Raw genomic sequence first — 16,506 nt, forward strand, 5'->3', positions numbered from 1 at the left:
CACATACAGAAAAATGCACAAATCATGAGTGGACCACTTGATGAATTTTTATAAATTACCCAAGTATTACAGAACTTATACATCTATAAATTAAAGTTTTATAAATTACCCATCACCTCTGATGGACTCTAATATTACCAGCTCCATAGAATTTGCCCTAATATTCTCTCCTAGTCACTTCCTACCCACTATCCTGACTTAAAACACCAGGGATTAACTTTGACTGTTTTTGGTTAAAACTTCACATAAAAAATTATAATTATGTGAGGTGATGGATGTGTTAACTAACTTTGTTGTGGTAACCATTTCACAATATATATGTGTGTCAAATCATCACATTGTACACCTTAAACTTACATATTATGTCAATTACATCTCAATAAAACTGGGGGCGGGAGAAAATTTCATGAAAATGATATATAACCTGTACTTATTTATGTCTGGCTTTTTTTCCCCCTCAGTGTTATATTTGTGAGTGCCATCTATGCTGTTGCATGTATCATTCATTCATTCTCATTGTTGATAATATTCTATTGTATGAATGTAATAGAATTTATTTTACCCATTTGACTATCGATGAATATTTGGACAGTATCCAACTTTAAACAATGTAAGTAGTTGCTCCCGTGAATATTCTTTTTTTTAAATGTTTTTATTTATTTTTGAGAGAGTGGGGGAGGGGCAGAGAGAAAGGCAGATAGAGGATCCAAAGCCGGCTCTGCACTGACAGCAGTGAGCCCAATGTGGGGCTCGAACTCATGAACTGTGAGATCAGGACCTAAGCCAAAGTAGGACACTAAACCAACTGAGCCAGCCAGGTGCCCCCTCCTATGAATATTCTTGAACATACCTTTTAGTAAACTTGTAAATATACATTTCCGCAGGCATGCCTAGGAGCAGTATCGCTGGGCAGGGCATATGTGCTTGTTGAGCTTTAATAGATACTGCCAGTTTCCTGAGGGGTTGAAACAGTGGCATTTCCAATAGAGTTAACACAGATCCACTTGGCCCACACTCAGGTATTTAGACATTTAAATGTATTCTTCTATCCCTACCTTACATAGAACCTTGACGGTGGGGCTTTGAGGTGTGGCTGGGAGAAACCAGAAAGGTGGGAGTGTGACTACTTAGGCTTGGAGTCCTCTCTGGGAGTCCAGGAAGCCAACTGCTGCTTCAGGTCCTTGCTGGCAAGTGCAGAAGAGTCACAGCCAAGCCTAGAGGCTATGAGACTCTGGGGCTCTCACTGTGTCTCAGCGGGAAGATAACAACTCCAAGGCCTTCCCAGCAGAGAAGGGGCCTTTCAGATGCTCCTGGCCCCCAGCATAGCTGGGCTGCAGCAGTAAGGCAGGGCTGACCGCACAGGTGGAGTGTGGAGTGGGCAGAGGAACGGGAGAGGAAGGAGCAGTGTGACAGCTACGAAGCAGACCCAAGCAAGGTACGTTGGAGTGGGGGAGCCAGAGTACAAATGACTGTACTTCCAAGATGGATGCAGATGAACTTAGAACTAGATTTTTAATTAAAAAGTCATTCATTATACAAGGAAAACTTTTTTTTTTTTTCCAACCACCACAAAAAGGCAAATAGTCTCTTTTGCTTCTTAGAAATTCTGGCTTTCCAGGCCCCTTCCCCAAAGTCCCTCTAGAAGCAGCCTGTGATTATGCAAGGATAGACACAAAGGGCAGAGTGTAAGAGGCACAGTCCTGAAAGACCCAGCCTCTACTTTTCCTGGTATTTCTGACATAAGGGAGAATAAGGACACTTAATATAAGTTTATTTTGCAAAGTTGGGGTTGCTATTTTTCATTTAAATCATTAATAATAAATCTCTAAGTTGAAATGAAACTGGCTTTGGAGTAGAAGTCAGGTGTGTCTGGATGTGCCACTGTGGCAAAGGAGTTGTGATCTTGCGCAAGTCACTTACCTCTCTAGACCCATTTCCTTGTGTATACAATGGAAGAATGGATTGGGTGGTATCTTATTTTACTGACTGTAAGGTGCATGGTTTGTGGGTTGTTGTTTTTTTTCACATTTTAATATCTCTGAATTTGGAACGCATATATAACAATTACAATCAATGTTGTATTACAATTATTATTGGCAGAGTTTTTTTTTCTTTACCGCTCTTATAATCTATAGCAGATTAGAACAGTGAAATAATTGAAGTTTACTAAAAATTTACTTCTAGCCTGGAGAGGCTTCTGGGCCCTAGGAGGGACCGGACTGTGAGACACCAGGTGCCTATGAGAACTGTTCAACATGAACTGGGTATTATCTTTTTTTTTAAAGCTTATTTATTTATTTTGAGAGGGGGAGGAGGGACAGGGGAAGAGGGGAAGAGTGAGAATCTCAAGCAGGGTCTGCACTGTCAGCACAGAGCCCGATGCGGGACTCAGGCTCACAATGAGACCATGATCTGAACCGAAGTCGGTTGCTTAACCGACTGAGCCACCTAGGTGCCCCAAACTGAGTTATTATCTTATCTACCAAACTTTAACATGTACACAGCAGCATTCCAAAATAGAAGTGGTACATATATATGTGTATACACACACACACACACACACACACACATATATATGTGTGTATATATACACATATATACGTATACATATACATGTATATATATGTATATATGTATATATATACATATATATACATATATATGTGTATATACATATACACATATATATATGTATATATATGTATATATATACATATATATATATATATAAATATATGTATATATATACATATATATACATATATATATATAACCGGGCTGGAGCAATCCAGAAGGCACAAACACACTATCACAACCAGTGTCCAGAATCCCCTGTTACCTGCTCCTATTACTTTGCACTCTCTTCCTCCAGGCATCCCTGTAGCTTCTCGGGGAATTCCCTGTGATCAGTTAATGAAAGAGGCAAATTTGGAAGAATCATTGATCAATCTGTATCCCATATTGGTTCCAGCTGGAATTGGATGATTGTCCTACTGCCCGACTCAGGGTGGCCCTGACATATAATGATAAAGGAAAATCTTCCCAGAGGGCAAGATTTAGAGTGTCCACCTTATTGTCTACTTCGTGTGTAAATAAAGATAGACTGAGCATGGACCTGTATTTATTAACGAGCACTGGCTAGTAGATTGTCCAGCTGATCAGAGACTTCAGAAAGAACAGGCCAAGGAAATGGTGACAAGATAATTCAGGGGAGAGGTTACATGGATGGACCTTTCAGAATGGTCACTGAATGTGAAATGTCCATATCCCATGTGTGGTAGGCAGAATCATGGTCCCCATATCCATTTTCCCTTACATGGCCAAAGGAATTTACAAATACGATTATGTTAAGGATTTTGAGATGAGATTATCCTGGATTTCCCGGGTGGACCTAATATAACCGCAAGGGTCCTTGTGAGAGGAATACAGGCATGTCCAAGTCAGAGGGAGATTTGAAGATGCCCTGCTGCTGGCTTTGAACATGAGGAAGGGGTCATGAGCCAAGTAATACAGGTAACCTCTAGAAGCTGGAAAAGGCAAGGGAATGGATTCTCCTCTAGAGCCTTCTAAGGGCATGCAGCCCTATTGACACTTTCACTTTAGCCCAGTGAGATTTCTGAACTAAAGAATTGTAAGATAAAATGTGTAGTTTCAGGTCAAGAAGTTTGTGGTAATTTGTTATAGCAGCAATAGGAAACTAATACACCATGTTAATGCCCATGAGAGGGTATTCCCAGCAGAGAAGGCACTCAATTAATCAGGTGGACCAGATGACCCATTTTTGGATGTCAGTCAGCCTCTTTCCCTAGCCACCCCAGTGCTAGCTTAAAGTATATACTTAGTTATTTAATCCTCACACCAAATTTATGACATTAGTACTGTTATTATTGTCCCCATTTTATAGATGAGGAGAGCAGGGCACAAGGAGGTTGAGTAAATCAGTCAATCATATAGTCAGTAAGTAGTGGAGCCAGGATTTGAACCTAGGTCATCTGATTCTAGTACTGTACTATCCAATATGGTAGCCACTAGCCATATATGGGTATTTAAATTAAACAAAATTAGGAGAGCCTGGGTGGCTCAGTTGGTTAAGCATCTGACTCTTGATTTCAGCTCAGTTTATAATTTCATGGTTCATGGGTTCAAGCCCCACATCAGACTCCAATGGAGCCTACTTGGGATTATCTCTCTCTCTTTCTGCCTCTCTCTCTACACCCCCCCTTCTCTCTCTGCCTCTCCCCTGCTTGTGCACACGCACACTTCTCTCTCAGAATAAATAAATAAAATTAAAAAAAAACAAAATTAAAATTTAGTTTCTGTCACAATACACCCTTCAGCATCTCTCATTAATTTGATATCAATCTCTAAATGATCACAGCATGGCTTAGACTCTTCTCCAAGCCCCTAAATAGCTATTCTTTGTGGCTGCCTTGAGTTCTGCATGTTCTTCAGATACCTCAAAATGTGTTACTGACACAAAGAAACCCTTACAACACAGGTGTTGAGTGTTGAGACTTGGCAACAGATAACCCATGTTCACGTGTCAAGGAACTTGGAGGACTAAAACAGGTTGGAATTTTCTTGTGTGCTTAGGATTGTGCCAGGTGGTAGCTGGAGGAGGGTAGAGGGAGATACCAAAAATACATCATAAAACCATTGCCCTCAAGAGATGAAGAACACAGAACTACTCTCATTCACTCCACAAATATGTGGGATGTGTCTACCATGTTCTTGCCATTTTCCTAGGCACTGGGAATTTTAAAGTGGATAAAACATAGCTCCTGACTCAGTGAAGCTTACTACATCCTTTTCTGGGGGAAAGAAAGACATTGAACAAGAAATAACAAATCTAATGTATGTTAGGAAATGTAAAGTATGGGATGCTTCAGAATAGAATAATTGGACAGTTGACAACATAAATGCTCTAGGAGTTTATAAATGAGATATAGCCAGGTACAATAACTGGCCAGGATTTTTACTTTAGGCAACAGGAATCTTCATAAGGTTTTCAGCAGGGTAGTTACATGCTGGTCAGAGGTGTTTCAGGAAGGTGGTATGTCATAGAAATTAGGCATTCTGGAGTCAGGTTGGTGTTAGATTTAAATCCTTCTCTGCCACTTACTAGCTTTGCGAACTCAGCTTCATCATCTCTAAATGGGATAAACATAATAGTCTCTACCTCATATTTTATTAAAGAATGAATTATTGTAATGTACATAGCTGTTTTTTCTATTATTACTACTAGTTTTTCAAACTTAGGTCCTTTGATAATTATGTAGAGAATGGGATCCTTAGAAAGACCAATTGGTAGGCTGTTGAAGTAGCCTTAGCAAGAGACAAACTAGGGCAGTGACTATGCAGAGGAAGAGAATTTGAGATATTTGGAAAGTTTTTTTAAAGTTTATATCAGCAATTCCACTCAGGAGAAATGAAAACATGTCGATGCAAAATTTTGTATTAGTCAGGGCTTTCCAGAAAAACAGAACCAATAGGATATATAGTGATATATATAAAAGGATATCTGTTATAAGAATTGACTCACACTGTTATGGAGGCCACGAAGTCCCTTGATCAGCTATCTGCAGGCTAGAGAACCCGGAAAGCTGGTGATGAAAGTCCAAGTTGAAAGGCCTGAGAATGAGAACCAATATGTTCTCTATATATTTTTAATACTAATCTTTTATCTGATATGTCATTTGTGTTAAGTCCCTGTTGGATTTGAAAGGCCCAAGAACCGGAAACTCCAAGTTGGAGGACAAGAGAAGATGAATGTCTCAGCTCAGGCAGAGAGAGCAAATTCTCCAGATCTCTGCCTTTTTTGATTTATTCTGGGCCTTGGCAGATTGGATGATGCCCACTCATACAGGTGAGGGCATCTTTACTCAGCCTACTGATTCATGTGCTAATCTCTTCCAAAGACACCCTCACAGACACACTCAGAAATAATGTTTTACCAGCTATCTAGGCATTCTTCAGCTCAGTCAACTCATCACATAAAATTAGCCACCACAAATGTTCATAGCAGCATTATTTTCTTTAATATTTTTTCATAGTTTCTGAGTTTTCTTAAAAAATGGTAAATTTTTAAAATTTACATCCAAGTTAGTTAGCTTATAGTGCAACAATGATTTCAGGAGTAGATTCCTTAATGCCCCTTACCCATTTATCCCATCCCCCCTCCCACAACCCCTCCAGCAACCCTCTGTTTGTTTTCCATATTTAAGAGTCTCTTATGTTTTGTCTCCTTTCCTGTTTTTATTTTTGCTTCCCTTCCCTTATGTTCATCTGTTTTGTCTCTTAAAGTCCTCATATAAGTGAAGTCAAATGATATTTGTCTTTCTGACTGACTAATTTCACTTAGCATAATACCCTCCAGTTCCATCCATATAGTTGCAAATGGCAAGATTTCATTCTTTCTGATTGCCGAGTAATACTCCATCGTTTATATATACCACATCTTCTGTATCCATTCATCCATCGATGGACATTTGGACTCTTTCCATACTTTGGCTATTGTAGATAGTGCTGCTATAAACATTGGGGTGCATGTGCCCCTTCGAAACAGCATACCTGTATCCCTTGGATAAATACCTAGTAGTGCAATTGCTGGGTCATAGGGTAGTTCTGTTTTTAGTTTTTTGAGGAACCTCCATACTGTTTTCCAGAGTGGCTGCACCAGCTTGCAATCCCACCAGCAATGCAAAAGAGATCCTCTTTCTCTGCAACCTAGCCAACATCAGTTGTTGCCTGAGTTGTTAATGTTAGCCATTCTGACAGGTGTGAGGTGGTATCTCATTGTGGTTTGATTTGTATTTCCCTGATGGTGAGTGATGTTGAGCATTTTTTCATGTGTTAGTTGGCCATCTGGATGTCTTCTTTGGAGAAGTGTCTATTCATGTCTTTTGCCCATTTCTTCACTGGATTATTTGTTTTCTGGGTGTTGAGTTTGAAAAGTTCTTTATAGATTTTGGATACTAATCTTTTATCTGATATGTCATTTGCAGATATCCTCTCCCACTCCATTGGTTGCCTTTTAGTTTTGCTGTTTGTTTCCTTTGCTGCGCAGAAGCTTTTTATTTTGATGAGGTCCCAATAGTTCATTTTTGCCTTTGTTTCCCTTGCCTCCTGAGATGTGTTGAGTAAGAAGTTGCTGCGGCCAAGGTCAAAGAGATTTTTAGTACCATTATTCTTAATAGCCAAATAGTGGAAACAACCCAAATGTCCATCAATTTATGAATGATAAACAAGATGAGATATATTCAAATGGTAGAATATTATTCAATCATAAAAAGAAATGAAGTACCAAAACATGCTACAACATAAAAGAAACTTGAAAACATTAGACTAAGTGAAAGAAGCCAGATACAAAAAGCTACATATTGTATGATTGCATTTAATTTTTTTAATGTTCATTCATTTTTTGAGAGAGAGAGAGACAGATAGACAAAGAATGAGTGGGGGAGGGGCAGAGAGCAAGGGAGACACAGAATCTGAAGCAGATTCTGGGTTCTGTGCTGACAGCTCAGACAGCGATCGACATGGGTCTCAAACCCATGAACCATGAGATTATGACCTGAGTGGAAGTTGGCCACTTAACCGACTGAGCTACCCAGGTGCCCCTGTATGATTGCATTTACATTAAATGTCTAGTGTAGACAGATCCATAAAGACAGAAAGTAGGTTAGTGGTTGCCAGGACCTCGGAGGAATAGGACATAGTGAATGACTGCTAATGGGTTCAGGACTTATTAATGCAGTCATGGAAAATGTCCTGAAATTATACAGCAGTGAGAGTTGCACAATTTTATGTATATACTAAAAACCACTGAATTGAACACTTTGAAAGCATGAGTCTTATGGTAGGTGAATTATATTTTAATTTAAAAATTTAGTTGAGGGGTGCCTGGGTGGTTCAGTCAGTTGGGCATCAGACTCTTGGTTTTGGCTCAGGTCATAATCTCAGAGTTTGTGGGATCGAGCCCCACATCAGGCTTAAGCACAGAGCCTGCTTGGGATCCTCTCTCCCTTTCTCTCTCTGTCTCTGCCCCTCTTCCCCATGCTTTCTCTCTCTCAGAATACATTAATAAATTAATTTTTAAAAAATTTTAATTAAAAAAATAGTATAACAGGGTGAAAGAGATTAGAGATTACCTATGCCAAGAGATCCTTTATTCCCAAAGACATTGCTAATATCTATTCAGTCTTTGTGGTTTGTATTGAGGGATCGTATTGAGAACTTGCTATGTGCCAAGCAATGTTCCAAGAACTTTATGTGTATTTCCTTTAATGTCCACAACAACCACCCGAACTGAAGAAACTGAGGCTCAGCGAGGTTATATAACTTGTCCTAGGTCTACACAACTAGTATGTGGTGCAGGTAGGATTTGAACCCACAAAATTTAGCCCTAGAAGAAACCACTGTATCATAAACTCTCTTACTGAGATTAAATACATCATCATTGCACTAAACCCCCTTTTGCACCAGTAAGTGTCACTGTGTTTATCAAGGATGCATTCCATCTCTGTGGATTACCCTAGTGTCTGACATCTCCTAGACCACACAGTTATTCCTCAGAGGGAAGGAAAGAGACTAGAGGGGAAGGAAGAGAAGGAGATAGGAGGGAGAGGAGGAGAGAATATGGAAGAATTTAGAGGGGAACACTTCCTGATGTGTCACTGTCATATCCACCACCTGGAGTGCATCTCTCAGTTACGGTTTTCTTGATTAAAATCAGAGCTTTCTCGGGGTGCCTGGGTGACTCAGTCGGTTGACTTCGGCTCAGGTCATGATTTCGCGGTTCGTGAATTCGAGCCCCATGTCGGGCTCTGTGCTGACAGCTCAGAGCCTGAAGCCTGCTTTGGATTCTGTGTCTCCTTCTCTCTCTGCCTCTCTCTCTGTCTCTCTCTCTCTCTGTCTCTCACTGTCTCTCTGAAAAACAAACATTAAAACAATTTTTTGTTTTTTTTAAATCAGAGCTTTCCCTTTGAATCAACACTGTCCTACCCCACTTGGCCCTTAAGAGCCAGTCTGATAGTTGGGTCAGCTCCCCAGACTGACTCTGTTGCTCTCCACATTCTCTCCTGTCCCACCACCACCTGTCTGTGTTGGGAAGGTCCCAGAATGCCTGGAGCCTCAGCCTGTTCGAGTCACGCCCAGAGCTAGAGCTTCATTTCCCATTCTTTCTTTATTAACCCCAAATGCAATGACTGTAGTTATCTTGAGAAAGCATCACAGGTTCCAAGTGAGCTTCCTGGCCTTCTTGCTCCTTCTCTGGGTTCTCAAGGAAACAACGATGCAACAGCAAGTTTGTCCCTTGCCTCTCCGTGCATTCCTCCCTATGACCCTCTATGCCCCTTTCCCTATCCAGGTCCCGCCCATTCTATGCCCTTGTGGACTCCATCTTCCCCCTTCCACTACAAAAAGAATGACCTCATCCTTTGGCTTTATCTCTGATTGTGATAAAACTGGGTGGGTGGTGGCTAGTGGCACCTGGGTGGCTCAGTCGGTTAAGCATTGGACTTGTGATTTCAGCTCAGGTCATGATCTCAAGGTTTGTGAGTTTGTGCCCCACTGACAGAATCCTGCTTGGGATTCTCTCTCTCTCCCTCTCACAAAATAAATAAACTTAAAAAAAAAAAAAAAGAATGGGTGGTAGTTAGAAGGACCAGCCAATACTCATAGCACTTGCAAAGAACCCAGCATTGATCTAGGACCTTTACCTCTGGGAAGTTGTTAAAGCCCTGCCAACAAAACCCTGCTGTAGACACTACTTTTATAACCTGTTTTTACTTAGGAGAAAAATGAAGCACAGAGAGATTGTGGTTGAAGTCACACAATAGTTAGTGACAGCTGAGATTTGAAGCCATATGGGTCCAGCTTCAGACCAAGCCCTCATTCACCATGCCATACTCTCTTGGTTTATAGAGTAGCTCATATGTCATCCTCTCTGGCTGACACGTTTGTATTTTAATGTTTATTTTTGAGAGAGAGTGAGAGTGAGAGAGAGAGAGAGAGAGAGACTGGGTATAATGGGGGGAGGGAGATATAGAATCCGAAGCCAGCTCCAGGCTCTGAGCTGTCAGCACAGAGCCCGATGCAAGGTTGGAACTCACAAACTGTGAGATCATGACCTGAGGCGAAGTCAGACGCTTAACTGACTGAGCCACCCAGATGTCCCTAACACATTTGTATTTTAACAAGACCTTTCAGGAAACCGGGCCTGACTCAAAGGTGTGACTAAAGGTGACTACAAATATTTGGGGTGAGATTAGGGGCAGGCCTTTTCAGGCTAGCTCCACCTTGTGGTTAATCGGTCTGCCAATTAATGTTTCCTCATTTGCCCTCAGATGTTAATTGAGGTTCTTAATGATGACCCCGAGGCATTACAGTTTCCTGAAACTGTCTTCTGAATCATCAAAGATTAAGCTGTTCACTGCCTGGTTCATTTATTAAATAAGGACTTACTGAGTGCCCATCACCAGGCACCCAATATTGGCGCCCTGCCTTCATCAAGCTGTAGTTTGATGGGAGACATAATGTCAGTCAAACAATCACGCAGTAAGTGTAAGATTGCAGCTGTCACAAAGGCACCTTAAGGAGAGATGCCTGGTGCTCTGAGAGCATGATAAGAGTCTGATGGGGGGGAGGGGGCAGGGAAGGCTGAGGAGGGATTGACTGAGTGGAGATTTTGAAGCATGAGGATTAACTAGGTAAGGAGAGGAAGGAAGAACATTCTAGTCAGATAGAACATGCAAAGCCCTGTGGTAATAGCATGGTAGATGGGAGGCCAAGGTAGCTGGAATGAAGAGAAGGAGGAAGAAGCTGAAATTGGCTGGTAGGCCTGACTGCACAGGGTAAGCCAAGTGAAAGTTTTGCTTTGTCCTAAGAGTGAGGGGAAGCGCAGAAGTGTTTGATCAGATTTGCATTTTGAACACGTCACTGGAGTGAAAGTGTGGAGAATGACTGGTAAGTGTAATTTTTTGTATTCCAATGCCAAGCATTTCTGGACATGAAGCATGACAGATGTTATAAGTGACTTCCTCCTGTCAAGTCTCCCACCTGGCCCAGAGGACTGCATATTGCTCTGTTGGCTGGACTGGGTACACTCTGGGACATAAACCCTCTAAGGCAGAGCCACCTACTTTTTGGTTTTAGGTGAGTGACTTGGGCAGTGCATTCACTTTTTGGAAGGAAGATTTTAAAAAGATTCACAATCATCCAGCCTACTTCTTTTTACATAAATACCCTGTGCTTGGAGTTGTTCTATAGAAATGCTACCTTATTTAACCCCCACCACAGTCCTGGGAGACATTAGTATTATTCCTGTCACAGAGGTTCAGAAAGGTTCAATAATGTGTTCAGGTCATTCCACTACTTAAAGCCCAGGAAAAGGAAAAGGACCCATTGCTTTTTTTTTTTTTTTTTTTACCGTTTATTCAGTTTGGAGAGAGAGAGACAGAGCGTGAGCAGGGTAGGGGCAGAGAGAGAGGGAGACACAGAATCTGCAGCAGGCTCCAGGCTCTGAGCTGTCAGCACAGAGCCTGATGTGGTGCTCAAACTCACAAACCATGAGATCATGACCTGAGCTAAAGTCGGATGCTTAACCAACTGAGCCACCCAGGTGCCCCAGGACCCATTGCTTCTTGATTCCAAGTCCATCCCAAACATCCCAAAACCCCTTCCTTTTTTATTTTTTTTAAAGGCTTATTTATTTATTCTGAAAGGCAGGGCGGGGCGGGGGGGGGGGGAGCAGGAGCAGGGGAGGGGCAGAAAGAGAAAGAGAATTCTAAGCAGGTTTTGCGCTGTTAGCAAAGACCCCAATGTGAGGCCTGAACTCACAAATCCTGAGATGACCTGAGCCGAAGTCGGATGCTTAACCAACTGAGCTGCCCAGGCGCCTCCCCCAAAATTCCTTCCTTAAATAAATCCATGCTAGTTGGTGGAGCCCTTCCTACAGATTCCCTCTTTAAGGAGTACACTGTGGTAAATAATTTTCACTACTGCCACACCTACTCTGAACTCTAGGAACAGTTACCAAAGACAAGAGGCACGCCTTCCTCTTTCTAGTTACTTGCTTGCTCATTGGGGTGTGCCAGCAGCCCTCTTCCATCCCCTAAAGGCCTGCCAAGCATAAAATTGGCCTAAAAATAATCTTAGGTGATTAACACCTGTCTTTTCTCCTCCAGTTTTATTCAAGTAGCCTAGGAACTAATAGTGCAAGTTTATCAAAGCAGTGATAGTGCCTTAAAAGCTTTATTGCTCCATGAAGTTCAAGACAAATTACGTTGAAAATGCAGTTCTAATACCCTATGTGTAGGAGATATTTTTTTCCTAGCAACACACTTGGACTGCAAAGAACTTCTGCCTAGGGAAACACCAGTATTGTCAAAAACAATGACATTGGGGCGCCTGGGTGGCTCAGTCGGTTAAGCGGCCGACTTTGGCTCAGGTCATGATCTCTCGGTCCGTGAGTTCAAGCCCCACGTCGGGCTCTGTGCTGACAGCTCAGAGCCTGGAGCCTGTTTCAGATTCTGTGTCTCCCTCTCTCTGACCCTCCCCCGTTCATGCTCAGTCTCTCTCTGTCTCAAAAATAAATAAACGTTAAAAAAAATTAAAAAAAAAAAACAATGACATTGATTTTTTACCCCCAATGTTCTACATTTTCTCTTTTTTGAAATGAGTAATAGGATAAATCAGACAGGTTCTTAGAACTTGCACCTTTGTAGGTGGTGTGGGGGAGCCAGGTTGGCACAAATAGGAACTGAGGTATTGTTTCTGCTCTGGCATAGGAAGGTGGGATAAAGCCCTAAACTTCATGATGAGTTCTGATTCACCCTTTGCATTTCTCTTTTCAAAAAATTATTGTTTATTATTATTATTATTATTATTATTTGAGAGAGACAGAGAGAGAGACAGAAAGCACAAGCAAGTAAGGGGCAGAGGGAGAGGGAGAAAGAAAATCCCAAGCAGGCTTCACGCCCACTGTGGAGCTGGATTTGGGGCTTGATCCCCTTATTGTGACCTGAGCTGAAATCGAGTCGACACTCAACTGACTGAGCCACCCAGGCACCCCTGCATTTCTTTTTAGTGCTCATATTAAACACTGAGGAGGGGCACCTGCCTGGCTCAGATGGAGGAGCATGTGACTTTTGATGTCTAGGTTGTGAGATTGAGCCCCTCATTGGGCTGTAGAGATGACTTAAATAAACTTTTAAAAATGGGAGGCACTTGGGTGGCTCGGTTGGTTGAGCGAACGACTTCGGCTCAGGTCATGATCCCAGTTTGTGAGTTTGAGCCCCGTATCGGGCCTTGTGCTGACAGCTCAGAGCCTGGAGCCTGCTTCACATTCTGTGTCTCCCCCTCTCTCTGCCCCTTCCTTGCTCGTCCTCAGTGTCTCTCTGTCTCTCAATAATAAATAAATGTTAAAAAAAATTTTTTTAACTTTAAAAAATCGTTATTTTTTTAATAAATGATTTTAATAAATAATAAACATTGAAGAGAGGCCAGTAGCAAAGGGCCTGGGGCACGGGCATGGAGAAGATGAGCAAGAGGTGAAATGGAGCACTTATGCATTAATGGGAGGCAAGAAGGAGGGACTGTAAGAGGAAAGAGAATGGTTGGAAATGAACTGGGAAAGCAAAGAGAAAACAGTGAGAAAGCAGAGGAAGAAAGAGATGCTTGCACGGGAGAGAGTATTCTGTCCTTACCATGAAAGACCTGGCATCCCTACCAAGGACCTTTCAGAAGATCCTGTATCCTTATCACTCAACTCCAGTCGGACTAACTTCCTTGCTGCTCTTGCGCACTTGGCTTTAGGACCCTCCATTTGCTGTCCTTCAGGTATTTACCGGGCTCTTCCCTCATTTCCTTCAAGGCTCTACCCAAGTGGTCGCTCTATCCACACCCTACATAAAATAACACCTCCCTCCTTTTTATCCGACTTTATTCTTAAAGCCGCAATCACCATCCACCACACGATTTGCGATTGTCTGACACTCTCCACCTCCCTCCCCAGAAGGTAAATTCTATGTGCGAAAGGGTCTTCACTTTCCTCACTGATACATCTCCAGGACCTAGCCTGACACTTTGAGGTGGGGGCGGGGCTCAACATAAGTTGAAGGACTCAAGAAGTGGGTGTAGATGGGCGGAGACGGTGTTCCGAAGGGGTGTTTGGGGTGTGCTTACAGCTCAACACAACAGCAATTTTTCTCTCCTCCCCAGGCATTGCCTCCCCTAGGAAGCTAGGAATCAGAAGCAGGAATGAGAGAATTAAGGAAGCATCCAAATTAGTCCAGCTCAAATTCTAATTAAAAGTGCAAAAGCGAGAAGGACTGAAAGGTAAAGAATACTGTATACACGCAAAAGTGAGAGTGAAAAGTAAGAGAAGACTAACAGGCGTCACTCTTTCCAATCTCTCCCTGATCCCCCCCCCCCCCCCCCCCCCCCCCCACGTTGGGGCGAGGCGCTGCTCGCACGCTCCTCTATCGCCCCTGTTGCGTTTCGCAGTCACCATCACTTTGGCGGAGACCAGGCCCGCCTTCGCCCGTCAGCTTCCCCTGCCCGCCTCGGCCAAGGCCCTGGCACGCGCCGGCCAGAGCCGCTAAGGCGACCGGGACTACACCTCCCAGGGTGCCGAGCGCGGGGGCGCCTGCGCAGTGCGGCGGGAGGCGGCGGTCTGTTCTCCGCTGAGGAGGAGCGGGGCAGAGGAGGGAGGCAGTGGGTGAGAGTTCAGAGTTCAGCAGCAGCAGCCCGAGCCCATGATTCCCATATGCCCTGTAGTTTCTTTCACCTATGGTGAGTATAATGTGCCCCGCCGAGGTCCCTGCCCGGCCCCTTCCCCGGCCCGGGGCCGCGGGGAGGCGCGGGGGTTGGGGCTGGCTCCAGGGAGGAGGCGGCGGCCGCCACCGGGGCGTGCGAGTGAGTGAGGGAGTGCGAGGCGGGAGGGGGAGGCGGCGCGGCCGCGGCCCTGGCCCCGGCCCGGCGAGGGCGGCTTCTCACAGCGCCTCTCTCTCTCCCTTTCCCTCCCTCGGCGTCTCTGCCCCTCTGCGCCTCTCCTCCCGCCATGGGACCCGACTCTCCGTGCCCGCCGCAGTGCCCAGCCGGCTGGGGGAAGATGCCAAAATGGCGACCGGCAACTACTTTGGATTCACCCACAGCGGGGCGGCGGCGGCGGCGGCTGCGGCCCAGTATAGGTAACGGCTCCCCGCCCTCTCCCTTCTTTCCCCCTGCTCGCTCTTCCGCCCACATCCCGCCGACACAACGCCCCCGCGCCGGCCCCCGCCCGGCGCCCCCGAGTCCCGGCCCGAGACGGGCCCGGCCCGGCGGCCTCTCCCGCCCCGCTGGCCCGCGACGGGGAGGGGCCCCCCCGGTGGGGGCGGGAGCGAGAGACCGCCGAGGTGTTGGGACGTGGAGGGCCGCCGGGGCTTTCGGCGGCCCCGCAGCTAAAATGGCCTCCCGCGGCCTCGGAGCCCAGCCGCCACCCCCGCCCGGCCGGCTGAGGGAGGGAAGCGAGGCCGGGGCTCGGATCTCCCCCCCCGGTCTCCGCCCCGCCTGTCCAGTTCCCCCCTCTGAACCCCCTCCCACTTGGGGAATGGAGCGGGTGGGCGCAGGGGAGCGCCGAGTCGCACTGCCCACCGGCCTGTTCCGCGACGCCTCCCGTGCGCCAGTCTTCGCCCAGTGCCGAGGCCCCTTGAGCCAGATAACGTGTCGTTTTCTCGGGTACCTTCTCCTTCGGCTCCTCCTGTCCCTCCTCTCGAAACCTGCAAACAAACCGCGGGTGTCAACTACATTGGGTTCCTTTAGTTTTTCCCCTAGGGAGAGATGTAAACATACCAACCACCTGTGAATTTGTAGTTGGTAGACTGGTAAAGATGTGCGAAGTTTCTAGTACTGATAAATGAATCCATGGCCTTATTCTAGCTATTGAGTTTAGGCCGGGGGGTGGGAGGTGGTAATAATTCCCCTTGGCGGGTCTTTTTCCTCGAGTATGGGGGCGGGTTGGGGGGGGGGGAGTTCGAGTGAGATTGTACTGACATTGTGATGCATCCAATGAAATCTGTACCTTAAGGGAAGCTCTAATTTCTGAAGTGTCAGTAGTTCATTATACATCTTATCAAAAGAGAAAAACGCGCTAGATTTTTTTTTTTTTTTTTTTTTTTTTTTGTGGTCGTTGTTGCTTTTGAGTCAGTCTGAGACATTGTGTTCAGATTCAGGCCATAAACCTACAGGGCTCCTAAGCGACCAGCTTTTTATAGAAAGAGATATATTAGATATGTGTGTTAACTATTTGGTTAAACCCAGGGAATTTTTTTATCTCCTTAACTTCAGGTGTTAGGTTGTGTAATGCAAAGGGCATCACTGGGAATCAGAAGACCTGGCTTCCATGTCTTTTTTCCTCTTGATTTTAGTCGTTGGGGGCATCACTTGTTTGGGCTTTCATTTTCCTCATCTGTAAAATGAGATGTTCGGCTGTCTTCTTGAGTAAAAGCCTGTAACTCTGAAAAGGTT

At 44.6% G+C, this 16,506-nt stretch overlaps 1 protein-coding gene and 1 long non-coding RNA gene across 5 annotated transcripts in view; one reads left to right on the forward strand and one right to left on the reverse strand.

Moving 5' to 3' along the window:
- The window catches only part of LOC125934678 (uncharacterized), a 30,012-nt gene extending 14,024 nt beyond the window's left edge, over positions 1-15,988 (reverse strand). Inside the window, exons 1-3 of one of the 2 annotated variants that reach the window (XR_007461487.1) lie at positions 15,839-15,988; positions 15,634-15,758; positions 5,543-5,631 (exon numbers count right to left, since the gene is read on the reverse strand). This is a non-coding gene — a long non-coding RNA (uncharacterized LOC125934678). The remainder of the gene's footprint in view (positions 1-5,542; positions 5,632-15,633; positions 15,759-15,838) is intronic. The other variant, XR_007461488.1, reaches the window with a different exon arrangement.
- The window catches only part of ZFR (zinc finger RNA binding protein), an 84,849-nt gene continuing 82,990 nt past the window's right edge, over positions 14,648-16,506 (forward strand). For 2 of the 3 annotated variants that reach the window (XM_049648227.1, XM_049648228.1), the window contains exons 1-2: positions 14,651-14,793; positions 15,092-15,191. In XM_049648227.1, coding sequence (XP_049504184.1) covers positions 14,757-14,793; positions 15,092-15,191 — 137 coding nt within the window. In that variant the 5' untranslated portion in view covers positions 14,651-14,756. Of the gene's footprint in view, positions 14,794-15,091; positions 15,192-16,506 lie in introns of all 3 variants that reach the window. The other variant, XM_049648229.1, reaches the window with a different exon arrangement.

This window comes from Panthera uncia (assembly GCF_023721935.1).
Source record: "Panthera uncia isolate 11264 chromosome A1 unlocalized genomic scaffold, Puncia_PCG_1.0 HiC_scaffold_17, whole genome shotgun sequence".
Lineage (NCBI taxonomy): Eukaryota > Metazoa > Chordata > Mammalia > Carnivora > Felidae > Panthera > Panthera uncia.